This window comes from Asterias rubens, chromosome 17 (assembly GCF_902459465.1).
Source record: "Asterias rubens chromosome 17, eAstRub1.3, whole genome shotgun sequence".
NCBI classification, from domain to species: Eukaryota; Metazoa; Echinodermata; class Asteroidea; order Forcipulatida; family Asteriidae; genus Asterias; species Asterias rubens.
This window is the reverse complement of record NC_047078.1, coordinates 915,652-942,850: the sequence shown is the minus strand read 5'-3', so window position 1 is coordinate 942,850 and position 27,199 is coordinate 915,652. Positions and strand designations below refer to the sequence as shown.

The 27,199-nt window shown below is 40.6% G+C and overlaps 1 protein-coding gene across 3 annotated transcripts; it reads left to right on the top strand.

The window, feature by feature from the left end:
* The first annotated feature begins 85 nt into the window (after positions 1 to 85).
* On the top strand, positions 86 to 27,199 carry LOC117301423 (telomerase protein component 1-like). 3 transcript variants are annotated; one of them, XM_033785404.1, is made up of 24 exons: positions 86 to 218; positions 1,395 to 1,670; positions 2,693 to 2,761; positions 3,729 to 3,835; positions 5,552 to 5,685; positions 6,565 to 6,695; positions 7,569 to 7,664; positions 8,073 to 8,165; positions 9,727 to 9,920; positions 11,196 to 11,307; positions 12,098 to 12,205; positions 12,596 to 12,769; positions 13,436 to 13,623; positions 14,365 to 14,540; positions 15,788 to 15,953; positions 16,459 to 16,567; positions 16,856 to 16,984; positions 17,316 to 17,443; positions 18,744 to 18,873; positions 19,858 to 19,974; positions 21,118 to 21,261; positions 22,855 to 22,935; positions 24,980 to 25,138; positions 25,722 to 27,199. In XM_033785404.1, the coding sequence occupies exons 2-24, from the start codon at positions 1,446 to 1,448 to the stop codon at positions 25,893 to 25,895; spliced, it is 3,144 nt and encodes a 1,047-aa protein (XP_033641295.1). In that variant the 5' UTR covers positions 86 to 218; positions 1,395 to 1,445; the 3' UTR covers positions 25,896 to 27,199. The 3 variants fall into 3 exon arrangements, with proteins under 3 accessions (XP_033641295.1, XP_033641297.1, XP_033641296.1); XM_033785406.1 differs by lacking the exon at positions 86 to 218 and adding an exon at positions 739 to 804; XM_033785405.1 differs by lacking the exon at positions 86 to 218 and adding an exon at positions 945 to 1,109.

Genomic DNA, 27,199 nt, shown 5'->3' with positions numbered 1-27,199 from the left:
GCTGTACACACGCGTAAGTGTACATGGATTGCAGGGTTTCTCTTGGAAAGACTAGCACAAGTTTAGTGATGCTGCAGGATTTCTCATTACGAGAGATTTCATAGAAACGCAAAGTTGTTATTGGAAACGAAGACGTGGAATGGGTAGGCCAAGTTGACTTTCAAAAGGTTTCATCCAACTGTGCTGTTGAAGATCTTAGCGTCCTATCTTTTCGTCAAGTAAGTTCCTGGTGTTTTTTCTCTATGCTTTGAGTGCCATTTTGTGACCCTCCGAAACGATGACTTGCATATTATTCTTACATGTGCTTGCATGGAACACCGGACACTTCGGCACCTTGCAAACTCGGCACCAGCAAATTCGGCACCTCTCAAACTCGGCACCCACAACCTCGGCACCTTGCAAACTCGGCACATGCACAACTACAAACTCGGCACCTGGTTGAAAACGCTCAATCTGTGCCGAGTTTGTTAGGTGCCGAGTTTGGTTTGGTGGATCAAAATAAGCCGGTGCCGAGTTTGTTTGGTGCCGAGTTTGTTGGACCAAAATAGGCCGGTGCCGAGTTTATTTGGTGCCGAGTTTGTTGGACCAAAACAGGCCGGTGCCGAGTTTGTTTGGTGCCGACATTCTTGGTGCCGAGTGGGTGCCGAGTTTGGAAGGTGCCGAGTTTGTGAGGTGCTGAGTTTGTGAGGTGCCGAGTTTGCGAGGGGCCGAGTTTGCTGGTGCCGAAGTGTCCGGTACCCCTTGCATGGAGGTCTTTCATTCATCTTGCACCTTCTTGCATTGATCTATTTCTACATCCATGATGTAAGTAAGGTTGTTTTGTACGGATTTTGGAAAAGTTTCCGTATGCCGCCACCACTTTTTCATTCGAAATAAAATAATATAGTATCTAATTTACCTGATTGATATATCCCTTTTTGTAAAAATGAGTGAAAAAGTGGTGGCGCCATACGGAAAGTTATCCTTCTATGTTTGTGGGTTTTTTTTTGCTACCTCTTTAGCTCTAGTTTCTTATGTTAATATCGCCGACATCGGTCATCAAATTCTAAGTCCTCCTAAGAGAGACGATATAAGACCGATTTGTGTTAAAAGATGAGAGAGTTGAGAAGGTGAGCTTGCTTAGCTGTGTGTTACAAACTTCTAAATCCTGACACCACTTTTTCACTAATTTTTATCAAAAAGAATATCTCATTTTTGTTAGCCCCATAAATTGGTCCGATCCATTTCGTATGGGCTGGATTGGACCAATTAAGGTAGTGGATTGGACCAACTTATGGGGCTAATTTTAGTATACTAATAGAATGACAAAGTGGTGGCAGACAGAAAGTTTTCCCAAATTAAAACCTTATTTAATATTAGCTGTAACAACTTCTTTTTATTGATTTTCTTTCAAGGAAAAACTGAGGCTTACTATACTACTGTAGCCGTTAAAGTCCTCCAAAACCATGGGCTGTGGCTCGTCCCAGTCAATCGGAGCCGTTCCTGGCAGTTCAAACGACTACAAATACTCTGTACTTCAGACCTGGGATAAAGTGGATCGAACCATTAGCAAGGGGTCAAAGGTCAAGAAGAATTTGGTTGTCCAGAGGTCGGGTTGGAAGACAGTCCGAGTCTTCGTTTCATCAACGTTCAAGGACTTCCACGCTGAAAGAGAAATCCTAGTCAAGGAGGTAGGATCGGTGACGGTGGCAGCTATAAGCACTTTTTTACCCCCTTCAAATTTGTCTTTGTTGTCCCCATTCCCCTCTCCACCTCAACTCACATATTCAACCGTTGCATGCAGAAATAACCCACGGCACCCACAGCTCTATTGCAAGACAGTGTTTTCCCTTGAGTGTGGTCTTCTGGCCAAATGCTAGTTGAAACACCTGAGGACCAGTCAGAATTCTCTCCAATTGGTCCAGCTGGCTAGTTCAGTGTTAAAAAGCTTCCCTATTTCGTTTGAAATATAGACCAGTGAAAAAGCTGACGGACTAGTAAAATGAAAAGCTAACTGGTCCTTCTGGCTTGTCACCGAAAAAGTAAAGGGTTAACCCTCCAAGAGCTTCCAAAATCCATCCCTGATTCTGCAGAAAGTTCCCTGAAAATAATCGAATCTTTCCTTTTCTCCGTTTCAATCTCTGTCATGGGTTGTCTGTTTTAAAAGCCATTGGACACTTTCGGTAAACAGTATTATCCAAGGCCCACACTTCGTGTATCACAACTTCTATAAAATTACAAACCTGTGAAAATTTAGGCTTAATTGGTTATCGGGGTCGGTTATCGGGGTCGGGAGAAAATAACGGGAAAACCCACCCTTGTTTCCGCACAATTCCTCGTGTCATGACATGTGTTCAAAATTTTTTCTAATTCTCGCTATCGAGAATTGATATTGTTTAATGCTTTCTCAAAAAGTGAAGCATTTCATGGAATAATATTTCAAGAGAAGTCTTTCACCATTACCTTCTGTAAACCGTGTAAGTTATTTGGAAATCTGTGTTTTTTGTTTTTTTTCTGTACTGAAATTGTCCAATGGCTTTTTAAAAATTATTGTGCTTACAGCTATATGTAATTAGATTGTTTAATCCATCCTGTTTTTGGCGCCTGCGCTGTTGGATGTGGCTGGAAAAAATAATGATAATAATGAAAATAAAATTTAAAAAAATGTACTTAAACAATTTCGTTTGTTTCCTTCTTAATTTTGCTTCTGAAGGTGTTTCCAGATTTACGAGTGTGGTGCGAGTCCAGAAGATTACATCTTGTAGAATGTGATCTAAGATGGGTGAGATATTTATATGTAGAGCGTGGCGTTTCAGGGCCGAGCGGTTAAGAGCACCAGATTCAAGCTCTGGTGTTTAATCAGCAGAGTTTGTGGGTTCGAGTCCGGGTCATGACACTTGCTATGTAAAGTTGGTGAGGTAGTGCTTTCTGCTTTACCAGCCAGGCTTCTTTCTGATTGATGACACCCAATTATATTTGCGACATTGTTTTACTCATTTCTCAAAAACTACAGCACCTCAGCAAGTAATATTTTTCAAAGGCAGTAGACACTATTGGTAATTGTCAAAGACTAGCCTTCACAGTTGGTGTATCTCAACATATGCATAGAATAACAAACCTGTGAAAATTTGAGCTCAATCGGTCATCGAACTTGCGAGATAATAATGAAAGAAAAAATACCATTGTCACACAAAGTTGTGTGCGTTTAGATAGTTGATTTCGAGACCTCAAGTTCTAAACTTGAGGTCTCGAAATCAAATTCGTGGAAAATTACTTCTTTCTCGAAAACTATGGCACTTCAGAGGGAGCCATTTCTCACAATGTTTTATACCATCAACCTCTCCCCATTACCCGTCACCAAGAAAGGTTTTACGCTAATAATTATTTTGAGTAATTACCAATAGTGTCCACTGCCTTTAAGGAAAGCTTTCTACCATCATTATCTTTATTTTATTATTTATTTATTTATTTCAACAAAACCTCCAAAGAAATCATGTTTACAATAAAGGGTTCATAAACACTCAGTTAAGGAAACAGGATAACCCCTGAGTTTAATGTAAATCTGTGGACATTGTGTTTTGTGTTTTACAAAAAGTATCCAAACCCTTATTAAAGCTAGTCATTGTACTAGGCATTATCCAAATTTGACTTGCAAATGGCTTGTGTGAGGCTTGAAAATAAAAATGCATATTTAAGAAGTTGCAATTTTTACATAATATATTATTATTGAAATTTTTATTTTGTTATAGGGCATTCCAAAGAATACTGATTCCGGAGAGACGCTGCGTCTTTGTCTCGGTGAGATTGACAGATGTTACCAAGACAACGTGATGCCATTCTTTCTTAACCTTACAAGGTGAGACCAAGATTCTCATTCAAATCAAATCAATCAACATTTATTTCCATACAAACACAATATACAAGGACAAACAATAGGATTTTACAAGACTGAAAACTGTACATATCACTTTGGTGATACTGACAACTCGTCTGAAGATAAGTAGGATTTGAAACTTTGCATGGTGGAAATACGATATGGAGAGGTTTGCGGTTACGCAAAAACGAAAAGAACCATTGGTTTCAACTCGACGTTTCGATCAGTATGCTCTGATCGTCTTCTGGAGAAAGCAGAAGATGTATCGTTAGCACTTTGTGAAATCGTGCGGAGGGCTATATCACCAGGGCTAAATTTCACAAAGCACTATTAACTTTATCTTGAGATGAGTAGTCAGTATTTCACAAAGCACTATTAACTTTATCTTGAGATGAGTAGTCAGTATTTCACAAAGCACTATTAACTTTATCTTGAGATGAGTAGTCAGTATTTCACAAAGCACTATTAACTTTATCTTGAGATGAGTAGTCAGTGTTTCACAAAGCACTATTAACTTTATCTTGAGATGAGTAGTCAGTATTTCCGCAGTGATGTGAATGGGGACATTGTAACACCAGACCTGCCAACTGTCCTGATTTTCCCGGGACAGTCTCGATTTCTGAGTTATGAAGACCCTAAATTCAGGAATGTCCCGATTTCCAAACTTTCCCAATTTTATTTAAAAAAAAAAAAAAAATACTGGTGAACTACTGGGAACGAGGCTAGTTGTATCTTAGAGTTAAAACAATTTTTTCTTGTCGCAATAAATGAGGGGTACGGTGGTAAAATCCTATAGAAAGATTGTTTTAAAATTGGTTTGACAAGTCTTGATTTGTTCTATATTTAATGTGGCCGCGATCGCGCGCGAACAAACACATGCCCAATCATTGTATGGCATTCACGATGCCGCTGTGGGGAAAAATATCACTCGAATATGCAGGGTTGGAAGCTGCACTGCCTGTGGGGTCTAATATCAACCTTGTTCCAGTTATATTCATGCTAAATAACAACCTTGTACTCATAAACACATCTCTCTCGCTGCATATTTGTTCCCAATGTGCGTTGCCGACCAATCGTTAAATCACAAAAAATTTATTGCAAAAGAAGGTTTTTATACAACCGATCCTCTAATCACGAACCCATTAAACTGGTAGTTGATGAAAAAAGTATGACCAAGGGCAGAAATTCGGGGGTAAGATCGTCCAAAACTGACAAAAAACTTTGCAGGCAAATCAAAATTTGTTTGACCCCCAAAACAGTTGAGGGGAATATAGTTTCCGTATGTTTACCTCCACGACAAAAGGTTTGTCCCTATATCTGGGATACGAATGTTGGCAAGTCTGTTACATTATTCTTAGCAATTTAAAAAAAAACTCACAAAGCCTGACGGCCACTTTAAGGTGAGGGCTCCACTTTACGGATTTGGGTTAGCGACCCAACTGCTGCTAGAGGCTCGCTGCTACCTAGTCCTGGGGCTGAATCAAAATTCACTGTCATTAGAGCTGGTGTATACATTTTTGGAAGTAATTATGGTCAAGTGCCTTGCTCAAGTGTCATGACTAGTATTCAAACCCATACTCTGCTGCAGACAACACCAGAGCTTGGGTCCAGTGGACTAGATCACTCGGCCACAACACATCATGGACTAAAGTGATCACCACGATTTGAGTTCTAACACGTTTTATTTTATTTGGATAGTGAGCGTTGTGGATGGATACCCTCGTTTGACGACGTTCCCGAGACCATCGTTCAGGAGTATCGCTGGGTTCATGGTCTCTCTGTAACGGAGATGGAAATCCTCCATGGTGCTTACCGTATTGATAACCCTAACTGTAAGTCAAGAAATTAAACCTTCTTATTAAGGCTTCTTATGGATGATACCCAAGTCTACAACGGTTTGGACTGTAAAGTGGGTAACCCTGTTTCAGCCCTAGGAGTAGGTGGCAACGACCTCTGGTAAAATAGTTGATTGTTGTCCACACCTTGAAGTGGCCTTTAGGCCTTGTGTTTCTGGCGATCAGATTGGCTCAGTGGTTTCTTTCCCTGCATATCATCTCTGTGGACCCATTATACACTTTCGGAACAGAAGAAAAAAAGTTCACAGATTTACAAATAACTTACAGGGTGTACAGAAGGTAATAGTAAAATACTTCTCTTGAAATATTATTCCATGAAATGCTTTACTTTTTGAGAAAACATTAAAACAATTATCAGTTTTCGATAGCGAGGATTACGGATTTATTTATGTCATGATTCGGCGAAACGTGCGGAAACAAGGGTGGATTTCCACATTATTTTCTCCTGATGTTGATGACCGATTGAGCCTAAATTTTCACAGGTTTGTCATTTTATATATAAGTTGGGATACACGAAGTGTGGGCCTTTGGACAACACTGTTTACCGGAAGTGTCCAATGGCCGTAAATCCCACCTCAGACCAGAGCCATGCAAGTGGATCAGGTTTTTAGTCCCTATCTGTTTGCATGGGGGTTTTCTCCTTTGGGGTTTTCCTCCCACATCTAAAATTGAACATTTTTTCTCGTTTGCGCTAATTGTGCTGTTTGGTGTGTAAAATAATTAATATAAAATAATTTTGACTTTTCATTCAGCTGTTATCTAACTTAAAAGCCAAACGATGATAAAACAGTCGACCTGAAATAGTGATTTTTACACTGGCGTGTCAATTTCCCTATGATTTTATTCCATGCACAGCTTTTTTCATGATCCGCAAGTCTGAGTTCTTGTCTTCTCTACCGAGTGAGTACCGAGATGACTTCATTGACCCCAACCCCATCGCCTTCCATAAAATGACCATACTCAAGAAGATGCTGAAATCCAGGCTGGTGAGTGCACCAATAACCTCTTTGGCTGACCCCCTCGCTTGAAAGTTGGAACCCCAACAAATTGTTAACTTTGTCATTGGGTGTCGTGGCAGAGCGGATAAGAGCACTGAATTCAAGCTCTGGTGATTCTGTTCAGCAGAGTGTGGGTTCGAATCCCGGTCATGACACTTGTGTCCCTGAGCAAGACACTTCACTATAACTGCTTCTCTCCACCCAGGGGTAAACGGGTACCTTTGAGGGCAGAGATGGTTCTTGTGATTGATTTAGCCGAGTAGCGCATATTAATTTTGCACAAGGCTTTAACTCCCCAGGGAGCTGAGATGGTTTTCAGGAATGATTTAAGGCCCATTGACCAGGGGTAATAGTTAGTGCTATATAAGAAGCCATTCTTATTAAGCCATTAACATTGTACAGTGTAATACCTTTTTAATGCAAGTCATCTTAGAGCATTTTACTATACCTTTTAATGCATTTTTTGAAGCGTCTTGGAGCATTTAACAAACACAAATTTGGTGCTGTATAAATGTTTTATTATTGTTATAAAACCTGTGCCCAATTTCATGAAGCTGCTTATAAGCACAACAAGTAGCTAAGCACAACAAAATTATGCTTAACAGAACAAGGTTACCAGCCAATCTACCATGTCATATGTACAATTTGTGACTGGTATCCTGCTCATTTCTGTTCAGCATGGAATTACATGCAGGCGAAGGAGGTCATGGCCTCCGTTGCCGCTGGTCTTGGCTTTGGTGCCCCTTCAACTGTTTCCCATTAAGATTTTCCAATGGAAGTGACCTTTGCAAAATGAAAATAGCCTTGCCCCCTCAAGCTTTTGTTTTATTTAAGAATGTTTTTCTCCTACTTGATCCACAGGGAGACCATGTATTATGGTATGACTGTGAATACGATGGAATCGATGACGACGGAAAGATTTCCCTTAAGGGTCTCGATCAGACATTCTGTAAACCGGTAAGTTCCACAGCCTGTGCTGCCAAGTACGGCTCCCTCTGAAGTGGAGTAGTTTTCGAGAAAGGAGTAATTTTCCACGAATTTGATTTTGAGACCTCAGATTTATAATTTGAGGTCTGGAAATCAAGCATCTGAAAGCACAAACTTCGTGTGGCCAGAGTGTTTTTTCTTTCATTATTATCTTGCAACTTCGAAAACCAATTGAGTGCAAGCTTTCACAGGCTTGTTATTTTATGCATGTTGAGATACACCAAGTGAGAAGACTGGTTTTTGACAGTTACCAGTAGTGTCCAGTGTCTTTAAGTAGGAAGAAACTATAAATAAATATGACAAAACAACGAGAGCCTTAAAGTTTTGAAAGGAAGTTTTACAAGGAATCTGACAATTATTTTCTGTTGACATTTATAGATTTTTGAGTTCTTCAAGAAGAGAATAGCAGCTCAGTACCCTGTGCAGGATAAAGAGCTGGATCCTTACCAACTAGCTAGAGAGGCACATGAGGTAGAACTCCCCTCCCAGACCCACGAAGCCCCCAACCTTACCCAACCCCCTCACTGTCCCAAGACCCCATGAAGCCCTTAAACTTACCAACTAGCTAGAGAGGCACATGAGGTAGAACTCCCCTCCCAGACCCGCGAAGCCCCAAACCTTACCCAACCCCCTCACTGTCCCAAGACCCCATGAAGCCCTCAAACTTACCAACTAGCTAGAGAGGCACATGAGGTAGAACTCCCCTCCCAGACCCGCGAAGCCCCAAACCTTACCCAACCCCCTCACTGTCCCAAGACCCCATGAAGCCCTTAAACTTACCAACTAGCTAGAGAGGCACATGAGGTAGAACTCCCCTCCCAGACCCACGAAGCCCCCAACCTTACCCAACCCCCTCACTGTCCCAAGACCCCATGAAGCCCCCAAACTTACCAACTAGCTAGAGAGGCACATGAGGTAGAACTCCCCTCCCAGACCCGCGAAGCCCCAAACCTTACCCAACCCCCTCACTGTCCCAAGACCCCATGAAGCCCTTAAACTTACCAACTGGCTAGAGAGGCACATGAGGTAGGAATATTAAATGGTACCGCTCCCCTCCCCTCCCAGACCCACATGAAGCCCCCAACCTTACCCAACCCCCTCACTGTCCCAAGACCCCATGAAGCCCCCAAACTTACCAACTGGCTAGAGAGGCACATGAGGTAGAACTCCCCTCCCAGACCCACAAAGCCCCAACCTTACCAAACCCCCTCACTGTCCCAAGACCCCATGAAGCCCTTAAACTTACCAACTGGCTAGAGAGGCACATGAGGTAGGAATATTAAATGGTACCGCTCCCCTCCCCTCCCAGACCCACATGAAGCCCCCAACCTTACCCAACCCCCTCACTGTCCCAAGACCCCATGAAGCCCTCAAACTTACCAACTGGCTAGAGAGGCACATGAGGTAGGAATATTAAATGGTACCACTCCCCTCCCCTCCCAGACCCACATGAAGCCCCCAACCTTACCCAACCCCCTCACTGTCCCAAGACCCCATGAAGCCCTCAAACTTACCAACTGGCTAGTGAGGCACATGAGGTAGGAATATTAAATGGTACCGCTCCCCTCCCCTCCCAGACCCACATGAAGCCCCCAACCTTACCCAACCCCCTCACTGCCCCAAGACCCCATGATGTAGGAAAATTAGATTGTACATAAAACTGACTGAGACATTCCAGAAGTGCAATCAATGTACATAATGCAAGTAGCTGTTCCACAGTCAATACAGGGCAGAACTGCCAAGGCAAGATTATCTGTCTGTGGCAAAATGCTACCCAAACACCATTTGTCCAAACTATGCATCTCAGGTGTGTGTAGAACACCAAAGCAGACAGTATCATGGTTAGAGGGTTTGAAAAAAAAACTTTTTGCAGGTCGAAATTGTTAGTTACACTGCTCCAATCAATACTCACTTTAATCAGTACACATTTTTCCAAGTACATGTAAGTATGGCTTGTGTGAGTAGTAGTGGCTCTACTGGATCAGTATGCTCTGACTATTAATGCAACTTTTTTGTCTGCACTCTATCGCAGTCTTTCATGAAGAATCGCGGTGGTCTGGTCTTGGGGCGTAACACGACCCTTGACATGATCAAAGACTACGTGGTGGATATCGGAATCGACTACCCCTTCGTCATCCTCGGAGGACCGGGAACAGGAAAATCTGCAGTCATGGCACGGGTTGCCGACGTAGCGTACAAAATGGCTGCCTTGAAGGAGATTCCTGGGTAAGCTCTATCTCCTCCAGTAAGTTTTCCTGAGTGTCACTTTCAGGGATGTGATTTCTCCCTTTGTTTTAATTCTAAAAGAAATTGAGCTATAAGGCCGAGTAAAGAAAGAAACTTGTTTAGCGTCTCCACCCGCTTCCTTTTTAGAGGCCGCCTCCTTTTTTCCTTTTTTTTAATGCAAACTTTTTTTTATTATTTTTTTTTTTCAATTTTGATTTTTTGTAAATATTTTTTTTAAAGGGATATATTTTCAACGATCTCAGCTAAAACAATCCCAATGTCTCGTCTGAATGTCTTGTCCAACATGTTTCATTTATGTAATAATAATAATAATAAAAAGATATTTATAAAGCGCCAAATTGCCAAAAAGGCCTCAAAGCGCTAGATACAAAGGTAAAAAGCAATTTCCAAAATACAACATTACAATACAGAGGGTTTCCGAAGAAAACAATTTAAAAATACAATTACAAAAAATGCTACAAGGCAGTTTAAGAAAAAACCCAAATCTGGACCAGCCAGTGAAAAAGTAGAAACAACTCTACAAAAACAATTATTTAAAATATTATTGCCTAAAAAGGTATGTCTTCAGATGACGCTTAAAAATGTCAATACATGAACAGTCCTTAAGATGTGATGGAAGCTTATTATGTGATGGAAGTTTATTGTATTGTGTGTTTGAGCAGTAGAAAAAACAATGGATTTTGACATTTTAAAAAGAATGGCGGCCATCTTGAAATAAAAAATAAACAGCCCCTCCTTTCTTTTTCTGAGAAACTCGGACACTAAACATGTTTTTTTTTTCCCTATCACATCCCTGCCCTTTGAATGGCATCTGAATGAGTGAGCGCTATATAAGAAGCCACTATTATTATTAATATTCCATTTGATCACAGCACGCAAAAGAAAGATCACATCTTCTTTTGTGCCGGTAACTCCTGGAGTCGGGCTACATCCCATAGCCTTAGAGCGTCCAAGTTACTCAACCTAACTCAAGATAAAACTCTTTGTGAAATCGGCACCAGTTTTTTTAGTTATTATTTAGTTATTTCATGCTCAGTTACACCCTAATGACTGAGAAGTAACACAAGCTACAATACTATTCATTGATTTGTTTCATCAGGTTTATTAAAGCATGGGAAAAGTGCCGGTGGTATATCGTCCTAGTTACTCAATTAACTCGAGATAAGACGAGTTTTAACTCTTTCTGAAATCAGCACCAGGTCTTTTAGTTACTGTTTAGTTAATTCCTTATCTCCATGTTTCATTCTTCTGCAGCGCTGGCGATCAGGGATGGCATGTTTTCTTTCATTTCGTCGGAGCCATCCCAGGATCAACGGATCTTGAGAAATGTCTGAAGAGACTCCTGAAGGAAATAGGAGCCTTCGATGTAAGACGCTTTTAGATATTTTCCAAAGAATAAAATCCATTTTTGTTGTTGTTATATGTTTCTGGTAATGAAACCAACGATGCCTCGTAAGTGATCTCCATCACTTTAACAAGCAATTGTTAAAGTGATATATGATTTGTGGCATGTCATGCCGAGCGGTTAAGAGCACCGGATTCAAGCTCTGGTGTTTGATCAACAGAGTGTGGGTTCGAATCCCGGTCGTGACACTTGCTACACTAAATTGGGGAGGTAGTGCTTTCTGCTCTACCGGCCAGGCTTCTGATTGATGATACCCATAGCCTACATCCGTATGGACTGTGAAAGGGGTAACCCTGTTTCAGCCCTAGGAGAAGGTGGCAATGGCCTCTGAAAAAAAAATAGTTGTAGCCCACACCTTTAAGTGGCCTTCAGGGCCCAATTTCATAGAGCTGCTAAGCACAAAAATTTGCTTAGCATGAAATTTCTTCATTGATAAAAACATGATTACCACAAAATGTCCATTTGATGCTTATTGCCCGTTACTGGAATTCAGCTGTTGTTTGCTTATCCTGAAAATCACATGGAAATTTGGTTGGAAATCCTGTTTTTATGAAGGCCAACTTTTCATGCTAAGCAAATTTTTGTGCTTAGCAGCTCTATGAAATTGGGCTCAGGCCCTGTGTGTCTGGCGACAGACATAATTTTTTTTTTTTTAAAGTTGCCTGTTGAAACCTGTACAGAAGGGTATTTGCTATGTGATTTATTGATTTACTACTATTATTATTCATAAAATCGAGTTGTTTCTTTGCAGGAATCGACCATTCCGAAGAATCTCGAGGCAGCGTGCCAATTGACGTACAGTACCTTATCCAACCCTAAAACCAAACCAGTCATTATTGTTATTGATGCTCTGAATCAGGTAAATATTCATTAAAGACACTGGACACTTTTGGTAATTGTCAAAGACCAGTCTTCTCATAACAAACCTGTGAAAATTTGAACTCAATTGATCGTTGAAAAATGCGAGATAACTAATAAAGAAAAAAACCCTTGTCACACATGGTTGTGTGCTTTCAGATGCTTGATTTCGAGACCTCACATTCTGATTCTGAGGTCTCGAAATCAAAGTCGTGGAAAATTACGTCTTTCTCGAAAACTACATTACTTCAGAGGGAGCCGTTTCTTACAATGTTTTATACTATCAACCTCTCCCCATTACTCATACTCAAGAAAGGTTTTGTGATAATAATTATTTTTAGTAACTACCAATAGTGTCCAGTGCCTGAACTCTTTTCCTTTTCGGGAACAGTTTGATGACGACACGTCTGCGTCCATCTTGAGTTGGCTACCTCGTAAGCTTGCACCTCAGATCCGTGTCATACTCTCTATGATTGACGAGACCCCGCCCCACAGAGCCATGAGGGAAAGAGGCTTTCATCCCAAGGAGTACTTTCTGACACCTCTGGACGTTGCATCTCGAAAGGCAAGTGTCAACTTCAAAAAGGGATGAGAATTGAATATCAATATAAACCACAAGGGAAACTGACTGGGTAAATAGGGAGACCGCAAACTTAGGGGTAGATAGCTCAGTTGGTAGAGCGCAGACACGTTAATCTGGAGGTCGTTGGTTTGAGTCCAACTTTAGTCAACGCCTTTATCAATCATCCTCATTCTTTCCCCTTTGTTAAGGTAAATCCATGACCTACTTAGAAAATGACATTATTTGTTCAAGATTTTTCTTGTTCTTAAATGCGTTTCATTACCTGCCTTGTCTATGTATACAATAAAACTAACATGTGAACATTTCATTTCAAAAGCTGGTTTGTTTTTGAGATATAGGCGAATATCTGGAGCGGGATGTCCAAGCAGGAAAAATAATCCACAACTGAAATACACAAACTAAGAAACGTTATTGACAGTTCTCAGATTCAACTTTGAAGGACATAAAAAATGATATCTTTTTACATAATCACATTACTTTGACAGTTTGAAGCGAAACGTTTTTGTTTTCTTTAAAATAATTTATACTTTCAAAACTTGCTGTACTTAAAAAAAAAAGAAGTTTTTATTGCCATTTAACATGCTGTACTTTTTAAAATTTAAAGTTTTTATTGCTATTTACCGTATATCTTCCCTTTAAACTTTACAGGAAATAGTTACAGAGATTCTCGGTAGATACAACAAACGTCTCGACGAAGAACAGATGAGTTGTCTCATCGCTAAGGAGTCTTCCCAGAATCCTCTCTGGCTGTCCATTGCGTGTGAGGAACTCCGAATATTTGGCCTCTTCAGCAAGATCAACGATAAGATCAACAGTCTCTCGGATGGTCTCTTGGAGTAAGTTGTACATCATTTGAGTTACTTTCAAAGTTTTAGTTACTGTGTTTAAAAGTCTCTAAGGAATAGCATTGGGCTACTTATCATCTTGCCTTGCTCTCTACCAACCGCCACGTGCAAGCTTGTGATCAGCTTCTGACACCACATGCCTAACCGAACACTCAACCATCAGAATACTCTCACATGCCTAACCGAACACTCAACCATCAGAATACTCTCACACGCCTAACCAAACACTCAACCTTCAGAATACTCTCACACGCCTAACCGAACACTCAACCATCAGAATACTCTCACATGCCTAACCGAACACTCAACCATCAGAATACTCTCACACGCCTAACCGAACACTCAACCATCAGAATACTCTCACACGCCTAACCGAACACTCAACCATCAGAATACTCTCACACACCTAACCGAACACTCAACCATCAGAATACTCTCACACGCCTAACCGAACACTCAACCATCAGAATACTCTCACACGCCTAACCGAACACTCAACCATCAGAATACTCTCACATGCCTAACCGAACACTCAACCATCAGAATACTCTCACACGCCTAACCGAACACTCAACCATCAGAATACTCTCACACGCCTAACCGAACACTCAACCATCAGAATACTCTCATCTGCTCACAATTAGACGTTACATTGCTCCTTAAATGTGGAACAACCTCCCAATATTAATTATTATTATAATTGACCTCTGATTGTCTTGTTTTCTTTGTCAGTTTGTTAGAGCAGGTCTTTGATCGGTTTGAGGAGGAGAATGGTGGCAGTTTGCTGATAGGAACCCTCTGTCTCCTTGAGACATCCGAGACTGGACTCCTTGAAACGGAGCTTCTTCAAATCCTTGGTGATGAAGATAACCTCATGCCCCCAAGTGATGAGAGTGGCTCAGAGAAAGGTTAGTCAGGCTGATTTTGTGTGGAGGCAACCAGAGATAATAATGTGAAGCGCTTTGAGACGCCCTTCAGGTGTGAAAGCACTATAAAACTGGTCATTATTATCATTATTATTATTATAAGAGTGCAACATACTAGCTCGTTTGTGGGAGCACCTGCAAGTCACATGTTCTAGTCCTGTTCTAGTCAATTCCTGTTCTAGTCAATTTTAAGTTTGTTCATCACCTCCCACAAAATATCTATAAATCCCAGTCAATTTCCCTTGTGGTTTATTGGTTGATACAAAAAGACAAAATTTCTCCCCTGCAGTGATCTCTCTGCTGTTGCTTTCAAAGTTGTATCGTAAACAGAACTGAAAATCACTTTCAGCCTGCTCTTTAAAGGATTTGGGTACTTTTTGTAACACAAAACATAATGTCAACAGATGTACATTAAACTTACATGGTTTGAAGATAATGATGGGAGAAAGCTTCCCTTAAAATGTTACTTGCTGAGGTGCTGTATTTCTTTTTAGTGCTGTAGAGTGAGTAAAACAATGTCTCAAGAATATTTTTGTTTGAGGAGTCTGAAGGGAGGACTCTGTGTGATTTGTGTTTGAGGAGTCTGAAGGGAGGACTCTGTGTGATTTGTGTTTGAGGAGTCTGAATGGAGGACTCGGTGTGATTTGTGCTTGAGGAGTCTGAAGGGAGGACTCGGTGTGATTTGTGTTTGAGGAGTCTGAAGGGAGGACTCGGTGTGATTTGTGTTTGAGGAGTCTGAAGGGAGGACTCGGTGTGATTTGTGTTTGAGGAGTCTGAAGGGAGGACTCGGTGTGATTTGTGTTTGAGGAGTCTGAAGGGAGGACTCGGTGTGATTTGTGTTTGAGGAGTCTGAAGGGAGGACTCGGTGTGATTTGTGTTTGAGGAGTCTGAAGGGAGGACTCGGTGTGATTTGTGCTTGAGGAGTCTGAAGGGAGGACTCGGTGTGATTTGTGTTTGAGGAGTCTGAAGGGAGGACTCGGTGTGATTTGTGTTTGAGGAGTCTGAAGGGAGGACTCGGTGTGATTTGTGTTTGAGGAGTCTGAAGGGAGGACTCGGTGTGATTTATCCTTTTTTTCTCAAAAACTTGTCGACTTATGAAGCTGAAACTTCTACATGTATATTATATTACATACATCTTTGTTCACAGTGAGTAGGGATTCATGTCATGTCTAAAATCTTGATCTACCAAAGGTACCAAAACCCTTAAACACATTCCCCCCCCCCCACAGATGGTGGTTCAAGAGAGAAAGCAGCCAAACAGATTGGAGCTCTCCCAGCTGCTAAGTGGGCTATGGTGTTCCGAGCCCTTAAACCGTTTCTTAGACCGTTTGGAGATAGCGGGGAGGGACGACTTGATTTCTATCACCGCGCTCTCAGCAAAGCAGTAAGAAGAAAGTGAGTTAAAAAGAGCCATTCACCACGGTCCAATTTCATGGAAAGCACAGAAGTTTGCTGAGTGTCAAATAATTTTGCTTAGCAGAGTAGGGTTACCAGTCTAAATCTCATCTTTCATGCAAAATCTGTGACTGGTATTCTGCTTATTTTTGCTTAGCATAAATCTGTTTCATGCAGTATTTTCTGCTTAGCAGCTCTTTGAAATTGGGCCCTGGTCTCTTTCTAGTGACAGACCCTCCTGAATCTTCCATTTTCCTCATGTGTACAACCTGTTTCTTAAATGCTTCTTGTTATCTTTGAATATCAGCTCTAAATAACATGAGATTTACTGTGATTGATTGATTGATTGATTGATTGATTGATTGATTGATCACCTGTCAACAATTGAATCTTGTGACTGATTGACTGCCTAGATAGGTACTTTCCTAATCAGGGCGATGATTGATTGATTGATTGGTTACCTGTCAATAATTGATTAATATCTTGTGATTGATTGATTACCTAGGTACTTTCCTCAAGACGATGGAGCCACTGATATGCTTCATAAGCTCTGGTGGCACAATAAACTAGCCGACTATTTCTTTGACTCAGACAAAATGGAGAGAAAAGTAGAAGTGAGTAAAATACTTCCCTCTTTATATATTTGTGTCACCATGACGATGATCAAACCTTACATTTCCAGTTAGCAGTAGTGCTTTCTGCTCTACCAGCCAGGCTATAAATGGATGATATCCAAGCCTACTGTGCCAACTTCTGCAAGGCATTTGCTGCGAAAAAAAGCTGTGACGTCAAAATTCGTTTGGCATTCCGTTTGCAGGAATTATGCACTGGGCTTTAATTCAGATTGAAACTGATGAATTTTTGTTAATGGATAATTAACAATCTTATATTTCATCTCCAAGGAGCTACCGATGCATCTTATCAAGACAGGAGACAAGGAAAGACTGCAACAATTTCTCTGCAACTGGGAGGCGTTTGATCTTCTGTATGTGGAGATTTTCAGCGATGCACTCCTCAAGTACTGGCGCGAGGTACGACAGTTTAAAGGGTTTGGGTACTATTTGTATTACAGAAAAACACGATGTCCACAGATTTACATTAAACTTACACCGTTTGAAGATAATGATGGTAGAAGACACCCTTTGAAATATTACTTAATGAGGTGCCTAGTAGCACAAAAAGTTGCTAAGCACAGAAAACTTTTGCTTTGCAAAAAAAAGAGGTTTCAATCCAAAATACTGGCATTTATCTTTGCTGTGTCTGGTACCCCACTCATTTCTTGCTTAGCAAAAACTTGCTAAGCAGATTTTTCTGCTAAGTGACTTCATTAAATTGGGCCCTTTTGGTTGTTTATTCTGGCAGGGGTTCGGCAGCGGTTGGCAGAAGGTGATGCTAAGCGGGTATGAGGAAAGTCTTCGTAACCTCAAGAACAATCCAGCGGTCAGCAAAGATGTCGTCTCTAGGAGACACGAGCAAATCACAAGAGTGATGTGAGTATTGTTGTTAATTAAATCGCCCGAATTCCGAAAATCTACTCTGCGGTCCTTCACGCAGCGACGCTCATGACGCTTCAACATTATTACCCCTGGTCACTGGGCCTCAAATCATTCCTTAAACCATCTCAGCTCCCTGAGTATACAGCCTGTGCCGCCAAATATGTAGCGCCTAAGCTAATCACTCACAACAACCAACTCTGCCCTCACATGTACCCATTTACCTGTGGGTGGAGAGAAGTTTATGGTAAAGTGTCTTGCTCAAGGACACAAGTGTCACGACCGGGATTCAAACCCACACTTTGCTGATCAGAAACACCAGAGCTTGAATTCAGTGGTCTTATCTGCTCGGCCACGACACGCCCAAAGCGAGTTATCAAAAGACTAATGTACCAATCAAGTACATGTATACACATGGTGTTACCGCAAAACAACATGACTTCACATGCATCTACACAGTACACAGTCAACCCTCCTACTGTCTGACCATTCATTATCATCCACCATGGTTTTGATGATAGATAATATCATGCGGTGAATGCATCTACACAGTACACAGTCAACCCTCCTACTGTCTGACCATTCATTATCATCCACCATGGTTTTGATGATAGATAATATCATGCCGTGAATGCATCTACACAGTACACAGTCAACCCTCCTACTGTCTGACCATTCATTATCATCCACCATGGTTTTGATGATAGGTAATATCATGCCGTGAATGCATCTACACAGTACACAGTCAACCCTCCTACTGTCTGACCATTCATTATCATCCACCATGGTTTTGATGATAGGTAATATCATGCCGTGAATGCATCTACACAGTACACAGTCAACCCTCCTACTGTCTGACCATTCATTATCATCCACCATGGTTTTGATGATAGATAATATCATGCGGTAAATGCATCTAAACAGTACACAGTCAACCCTCATACTGTCTGACCATTCATTATCATCCACCATGGTTTTGATGATAGATAATATCATGCGGTGAATGCATCTACACAGTACACAGTCAACCCTCCTATTGTCAGACCATTCATTATCATCCACCATGGTTTTGATGATAGATAATATCATGCGGTGAAGGCATCTACAGTACACTGTCAACCCTCCTACTACATGTATCATTCACCTTTCCAGGTGAATTTCTCTGACAGGAAATGAAAATGTCTTTCCTCCCTTAAGGACTTATTTATTCCCTTTAACCCTTTCTTGACGACAAATTTTTTCTTTTTCTGTATGGACAAAAAACAAGACCTCAATTTGAATGCTTTCCATTCCTCAGGGTCCATGCTGGCGCACATGAAGACTCCTTCAAATTCCTGAAAACATGTATCAGCATGGAAACGGAACTAGGCGAGCGCCCAGAGCGCATGGTGGAGGTGTATTCTCTCGCTGCAGACATTTATGATGATGTAAGTATCAATTTAGTGTGAAATTCTCAGTAGCGCAAGGAAATTAATTTAAGGTAGAGAATTTGAATTGTACCCCAAACATTTTTTTTTTTATACTTTTGACCTTGACATTTTTCGCTTTAACTTTGGCCAAGGTCGCACAATGACCATTCGTCCTCTGGTGGCCGATATGAAGTTCATCACCCTAGCTTGCTGGCCGCGGGGATACCTGTCAGCAAGGGTGCTTGCTATGTGAACCAGAAACACCGGGGTTAACCCCTGCTCTTCCATGTTAATCGTCTTGGTTCTTTTATGTGCACTGCCAATCCCAATACACAGGACCTAGGGCTTAAAGGGTGGCTGCAGTGTTTTTTTTATTCATTTAAACGATTAACCATGACTTTTTAAACCTGAAATATTTTTTTATATTTTTTATTAAATGCGCAAGTATTTTAAAAATGGTTTTTGAGAGATTAGGGGAACCCACCCCGCCCCTAAAAGGGAGCCTTCATTTGCATAAACGTGACGTCAGTAACCCGAGCCATCGGGCCCCCTGGCTGTGTGCATATAGAGACGTGTGCACTGTGTGGCCTGGTACCTCGGCACGTGTAGTTAGGGACCAGATTCTTTTTGCCGACGATATGTTTGAATTCCCGACGTGACGTCGATGGTAGGGGGGCGATAACAATCCACAAAAGGGGGGGGGGGGCATGACTTATTCGCTAATAACGCAAGTCAGATATGTCGGGAACAAACAAAACACATTTTATTGATGTTCAATACATATATCAGAAATAAATGAAAGCAAAATTGACTGTTTTATTTGAATTCACTGCAGCATCTCTTTAATGTCCATGCTGAAAAACATGTCTTGAGTACCATGCAAAAAAAAACACATGGACCATGTGCAAACTTAGCCTTTGTCCTCCCTCAGGTTATGGGTTTTTTGACTGCTTAACCAAAATAAAATTTCTCTCTCTGTTTTTTTTTTTCTTTTCTTCACAGAAACTGAAATTATATCAGTGGATCGAGAGGTGGCAGATAACCGAACTGGGTCACCTCATTAAGTTCGCCCGTCAATCCATCGCGATAAGAGAGACGTTACCTGGGAGAGCTAACAAAGTACGTGAATCAATCAATGTGGCGTGTCATGGCTTGGAGGTTCATCGGTATGTGGGTTCAGTCCCGGTCGTGACACTTGTGTCCTTGAGCAAGACACCTAACCATTGCTTCTCTCCACCCAGGGGTAAATGGGTACCTGTGAGGGCAGAGATGATTTATGTGAATGATTAGCTTAGAGCGTGGTAACTCGCAGCACGGCTGTATGCTGTGTGAACCAACACCGGGGTTTACCCATACTCTTCCATGATAAGTGTTCTGGTTCTTTTATGTCAGTACCAATCCTAGTCTTGCTCAAGGACACAAGTGCCATGAGTGGGACTCGAACCCACACTCCGCTAATCAGAAATACCAGAGCTCCAATGAAATGGAAACATCACACCAACCTTTTGAAGAAATTTCAGTTTTAGAGGTTTGTTTTCAGTTGGAGGAAAACCCCTTTAGGGAAAACCCGTGCAGTCAGGTAGGGACTGCAAAACCCCATCCACAATGCAAGTCTCCAGTCCGGGAATCGAACCGGGGTCCATAGAAATGAAAGGCAACTAGGAGAAGAAACCACTGAGCTTTCAGCGCCATGAACGGCAGGGACAGAAACCACTGAGCCAACCTGACTGCCCAATTTCAGCGCCATGAACGGCAGGGACAGAAACCACTGAGCCAACCTGACTGCCCAATTTCAGCGCCATGAACGGCAGGGACAGAAACCACTGAGCCAACCTGACTGCCCAATTTCAGCGCCATGAACGGCAGGGACAGAAACCACTGAGCCAACCACAGCTAAATACCAGTCACAAGCAATGTATATGGCATGAAATTTTTGCCAGTAACATGTGAAAAATAAGCAAGTTATTCCGGATAATGGAAGAAAAAACACCCTTGTTGCACATGTGCTTTCAGATGCTTAAGTTTGAGACCTCAACTGAGGCCTCGAACTTATTTAAAATATTTTCGTGAGAAATTACTTCTTTATTTCTCAAAAAACTACGTTACTTCAGAGGGAGCCGATTCTCACATTTTGTTATACTATCAACAGCTTTCCGTCGCTCATTACCAGGTAACTTATTATGCTAACAATTATTTTGAGTAATTATCAATAATGTTCAGTAGCGTCAATAGCGTCTTGTTTTTCTCCGATTTCTTGTCTAGTTCAAACTTGGGAGGAGTTTGACTCAGCTAGCATTCAATCTGGAGGCGTGGATGGAGACAGGTGCGGATAATAACCTCTCTGGTCAGGAAGCCATTGACGAAGGGAAAGCTTGCATTGAACGAGCCATCCAAATCTTCAAAGAGGTGAACCCAACTGTTTGATAACAACCTTTATTATTACTTCTCTGGGGCCGATTTCACAATGAGTTAGGACTAGTCCTAACTTAGGACCAGTCCTAGGAGATATTGAAACTTAAGACTAGTCCTAACTTAGGACTAGTCCTAGGAGATATTGTAAACTTAAGGCTAGTCCTAAGTTCGGTTGAGTAGGGGTGGATTTCACAAAGAGTTAGGACTAGTCTTATCTCGAGTTAGGACCAGTTACTAGTCCTAACTTAGGACTAGCTGTACGTTTTTAGGACTAGTCTAGTCCTAGTCCTAAGTTAGGACTAGTCCTAACTCTGTGTGAAATCAACCCCAGGCCTAACTCGAGATAAGACTAGTCTTAACTCTTTGTGAAATCCACCCCAGGCCCTTTTCTATACGCAACTTCGGCAAAAAATCCACAAGACTTAAAACTCAAAATGTTAAAAAAAAAACGAATTTATTTTACAAGACCGGATTAAAAATGAGAACAAGCTTCTTGATTCCTGACAACATGCATTTTATCTTGTTTGATTTGAACAATAACTGCATTAAGACATGTAAGAGATGTGTATCATTTGTGTCTGTGGTATACTTAATCACTCAATGGAAGTAAGAGGTATTCAACCTGGGCCGGGGTTTGAAATCTGTTTTTTTTTTTCTTTTTTCTTTTTTTCCGGGGGATAATGGATTATTGTCAACATTTCACACAATCAAACATTAAACCATTATATAACATTCATATGAAAAAAGTGAAAACAAGTCACAGCGTTTATAGAAAATTAACTCTCTGAGCATTAGTCTTGAAAAAGGTTTAAAATCTTGGTCTACTTAGAGGTGAAAGAAAGCAAGTAAAGAAACCATTAAGCAAACCAGGGCCCGATTTCATACAGCTGCTAAGCACACAAATTTGCTTAGCAAGAAATTTCTTCCTAGATAAAAACAGGATTACCAACCACATTTGCATTTGTTGCATATTGCTTGTTACAGGTATTCAGCTGTTGTTTGCTTATCCTGAAAATCACTTGGAAATTTGGTTTGTAATCCTGTTTTTATCAAGGCAGAAATTTCATGCTAGGCAAATTTTTGTGCTTATCAGCTCTAAGAAATGGGCCCCTGATTCTAAAGTAGTTGTGGATACCAGTTTGTAGAATTTGCTCACTTTAATGGCAGTGGTAACTATTGGTAACTACTCAAAATAATTGTTAGCATTCAAATTTTCTTGGTGACGAGTAATGGTGAGAGGTTGATGGTATAAAACATTGTGAGAAACGGCTCCCTCTGAAGTGCCATAGTTTTCGAGAAAGAAGTAATTTTCCACGCATTTGATTTCGAGACCCCAGATTTAGAACTTGAGGTCTCGAAATCAACCATCTAAACGCACACAACTTCGTGTGACATTAGGGTGTTTTTTTCTTTCATTATTATCTCGCAAGTTCAATGACCGATTGAGCTCAAATTTTCACAGGTTTGTTATTTTATGCTTATGTTGAGATACACCAACTGTGAAGGCTAGCCTTTGACAATTACCAATAATGTCCACTGCTTTTAATTCTCTTGGTTTTTTTCTTCTTACTTTTCTTCCTCTACCAGTTGGGGAACGACGGTTTTTTGGCTGATGCGATTATGACCAAAGGAATACTGCTACCACGGGGAGATGAAGAACAACTGGAGGTTAGTCAGTTTGTTTCTTTTCTTGTAATAAAACAATATAATAACAAAGTCTTAATAGCGCACGTATCTACCAAACAAGGTACTCAAGGCGCTGAGTATATACAAACTTTCAGAAAGATAGGTTGTTGCAGTGATGAATTTTGAGACCCAATAAGTTAGCACCTCATAAGGGTTTACAAGGTGCTAGGGCGCATACAGCAGCCACAGCCAGGAACACCGGGGCAAACCCCTTCTCTTTTCGATAAGTGCACTGGGTTCTTAAACATGCGTTACACAACACATGGGACCAATGGCTTTACGTCCCAACCGAAGGACGAAGCAATGGTTAAGTGTCTTGCTTAACCCTAGGGAACCCAAGAAAAACTGCCAGTGAAAACAAATTATTTGAAGGTACAAATCAAGTAGTTAGGGTGTCAATTTGACCATAGTTACGGAATGTGACACATATGTCACATTGGGTGATTGAGCATACACATTTTGAAAAACCTTAGCTGTATGTTACAAGGTTACTATTTACAAACAGTTTACAATCAATGTCACTCATATGTTATCACACGCACGCTCGCGGAAATACGAAAAAATATAGCGCAATTGCGTCCCATATCGAACTCGACCTTTGGCATCGTTGGATATGGGACGCAGACGCGCTAGATTTTGTTCATATTTCCATGAGAGCGCGTGTGTTATAACGCATTTATCTTCAAGCACACTTGGTTTGTGACATAGAACACACAATACGCAGGTGATGATATGGGCGCGTGCATAGACCGTATCTCCGCTATAACCGCTTCTCCGCTATTCGAAAGTCGCCATTTTGTACGGCAAACCATATGCGCGTCCAAACACGCACATCAATGAAGCACGCAGCATGCAACATTCCTGGTTTTGTTTCTACGCCATTTGCGCGCACACGCGCACAGACGTCATGTTGTAGGTCAGATATATGTACGGTGACGTCATATTCAATACGGTCTTTATCACCATTCCATTCTGCAAATCTGATTGGAGGATAAGCGCGTACTTGAAGATAACAATTATAAGGTATCACACAAACGCGATTTACGCAAAAGTACATTAGCGCAATACGCAGAGTTAGAAAAGCGCAATATCGTCATACTCAAGGTGTGATATGGTCTGTTTGACATTTATAGGTCCAAAATCGCCTATTTTGGAATAAGTCTTGCGTTACACTTGAGAACGTACAAGTTAGAATGCACCCAATCGCAAAACTCATTGCACGGTTGGTTACTGATTTGTCAAACAGACGCTATTTTAGGCATGTATTTCATGCCCAATGTAGCCCAATGTGACACCGGTGTACATAATTAGCAAATCACCCATATCTATAGAAATAAAAGTTATTTTCCCGTAATCTTTTTTCTACATAATCTCTCCTATATACTGATCATTATTATATGTACTAATTATTGCATTGTAACATAATTTCTGGAGAAAAAAAACGTCAAAATGTCAAGTATATCGTGCAAGTAGGTATGGCTTCTTCGTCAACCTTCAAGAGGTCATGACCTGGTCAAAAACTTATATATCCGTCAAAAAAGGGGGCTATTATGTGACACAGAGTTCACTTTGGGCTTTGGTGGGTGTTTTGATGAGGGTTTTTTAATTTTTCAATTTTTTAATGTTTTTTATTTAAATGTGACACCGGTGTCACATGGGGCTCTTCAGGGTTAAGGTGACAAGTGTCACGGCTGGGGAAGACACGGCTGGGGAAGATGTAAAGATAAAAGGTAAGAATAGTAGAGCTGACAAAATAGTCTCAAACAGTGTTCATGTTTTGTGTGATAACCATATACTTGAAATGAACCTGGGAAAAGTTTTGTTTAATCCATTTTGTGGGTAAGGTGAAAATAGTGCAAACCATGCTTGATTTTCAGCGTGTAAAAATAAGACACATTGTTTTTTTTTTTTATTTTGGTTGTAAGAACTTAAATTCATTTTGGTAAGGATAGAAAACATCATTGTATAATACTGTCGTAATTATTCCAAAATAACCGAACAAATTTCCCTCGTTGGATTTCTTCAGGTATGTATGGAATCTCTCGATATGTGTCTCCAAGCCTACGGTGAGAACAGCGTCCTCAGCTCTCGTCTCTTTCTTAATATCGGAATCTTTCACGAGGACAATCGAAACTATCGCAAAGCGTGCGAGTGGTTTATTAGATGGCATCGTTGCAGTGAAGAGGTAAGTTTCACAAGCTGAACTTTTGCAAGAAATACGAGAGGTTACTTTCACAATTGTAGCTAGTGAAGGGTGTCGAGTGATTGCATTGGGTGTGCGAACTGAATCGTCAGACTGAAAGAGTATAAGTTATCACAATAAAAATGTCGCAAGAACTTTGAGTGGTTATTTGGTCTTGTAGTTCGAATATTACAATTATAACTATCACAAGACGTGCAAGGGATTTCTTATAATGGCATTGTTGTATTTGAAGGTAACGTCCGTCGTAGATCAAAAAACTTGATCGATATTTTTTTGACATCGACATCACCGATGCCATTTTTTTATTTTACACCGTAAGCCAGTCCATGCTTCATGGTGTCCATGCGGGCGGGGAGCAGAAGCGACAACGGTAATCACGTCTCTCCATTGTTAAAGAAATAATATTTAAAAAAAACGGAGGGGAGGGGCGGGGCAAGTTGATATTGTTTAGACTAACAATAATAAGTATGAAGGATCAAGCCGAAAACCAACAATGTGCAACCCTATTAAACTATTCAATGGACTCCACAAACTTAATTTTTGTGTTTTATTTGTGTGCTTGCAGGTTTTTGGGTATCATCATCCAAAAACAGAACGAGCACGAAAAACGCTAGCCCGGCCTCAGTACAAACGGCTTCTGACTCAGATGGAAGCCGAAGAGCGGGAGCGGCAAGCTCAGAATGACGGTAACGAAGATGAGAATGATCTGAATGAAATGATGAACAATGTACAAGTTTGAACTGGAAGGAACAGGTTTGAACTGGATAGAACCGGATCAGTCTGGTATGTGGTGGTCGATTGTGTAACACAAACAGGAACCTGATGTCTTTCTCATAAAGTGGCCTTTAAAGATGTGCCTTCCAAACTGTTGAATCCGTCCAACAAATTTTTTAAAAGATTTAAGTATAAAATCTTAATATTTAAAATAAATATACATTAATTTGCTTTAGAAACTTATTAACTAGTTTTGTCTGGACTGAGTATTTGGATGACTGATCAAGAACTATATTAAGTGGAACTAAAGGCTGAGTCACACTGCAGCGATAACGAAAATAATAACGACGCAAGGAGAACGCATTCTATTGGTTGAATTCCTCCACGCAGAATACGCACACGCTCAGTCAACCAATGGAATGCGTTCTCTTTGCGTTGTTAAACAAGCTTGGACAGGAGTGACGATGTAAACATTTATCCACAATGTTGTTGTGGACAATATATTTTGAGAATTGACATGATTTTTGCAAATAGATTTCTTAAAAAAGCAGCATTTAAACAAAATGCTCTTTTAGGTTTTCTAAAACATATATCTTTTATATACCACAACTTTTTGTGAACTTAGTAGGCTGATTTGTCTTCTATGTATATACACCTTTTTGTGTATATTTCGATATTATAATTTTGTAAATATTTGTTTTCTTTTTTTTCTAGTCGTTTAACTATTTTCTGAGATTTTATTTATCAGATGAGGCTGAAAATAGGTAGTTGTTGTCCTGTAAGTGCATAAATTGTGTGACGTTCATACGTGGGTTACGGCCCATCAGAAAGCAATACCTGGTATGTTTACTACGTTCTCTTCCAAAAAAACTATAAATTATTCTATCATTGAGGAAATTATATGTTTTATATACTTTTTTATGAACTATCTCTTTGCAGAAATGTATTAATATAAGTATTTCAAACCAAAATCAGATTGTTTGTTTGTATTTTCTGAGAATGACTCCATATTTGAAGTGGCGGCTACAGCCAATTGTGATAAGTACACAAGGTTATAGCCTTGTGAACACTTTGAGGCAAAATTTGATAAGTACACAAGGTTATAGCCTTGTGAATATTTTCATGCAAAGTTTGATTAGTACACTTTGAGGCAATATTTTATAAGTACACAAGGTTTTATAGCCTTGTGAACATTTTCATGCAAAGTTTGATAAGTACACAAGGTTATAGCCTTGTGAACACTTTGAGGCCAGATTTGACAAGTATGCAAGGTTATAGCCTTGTGAATATTTTGAGGCAAAATTTGATTAGTACGCCTTGTGAACATTT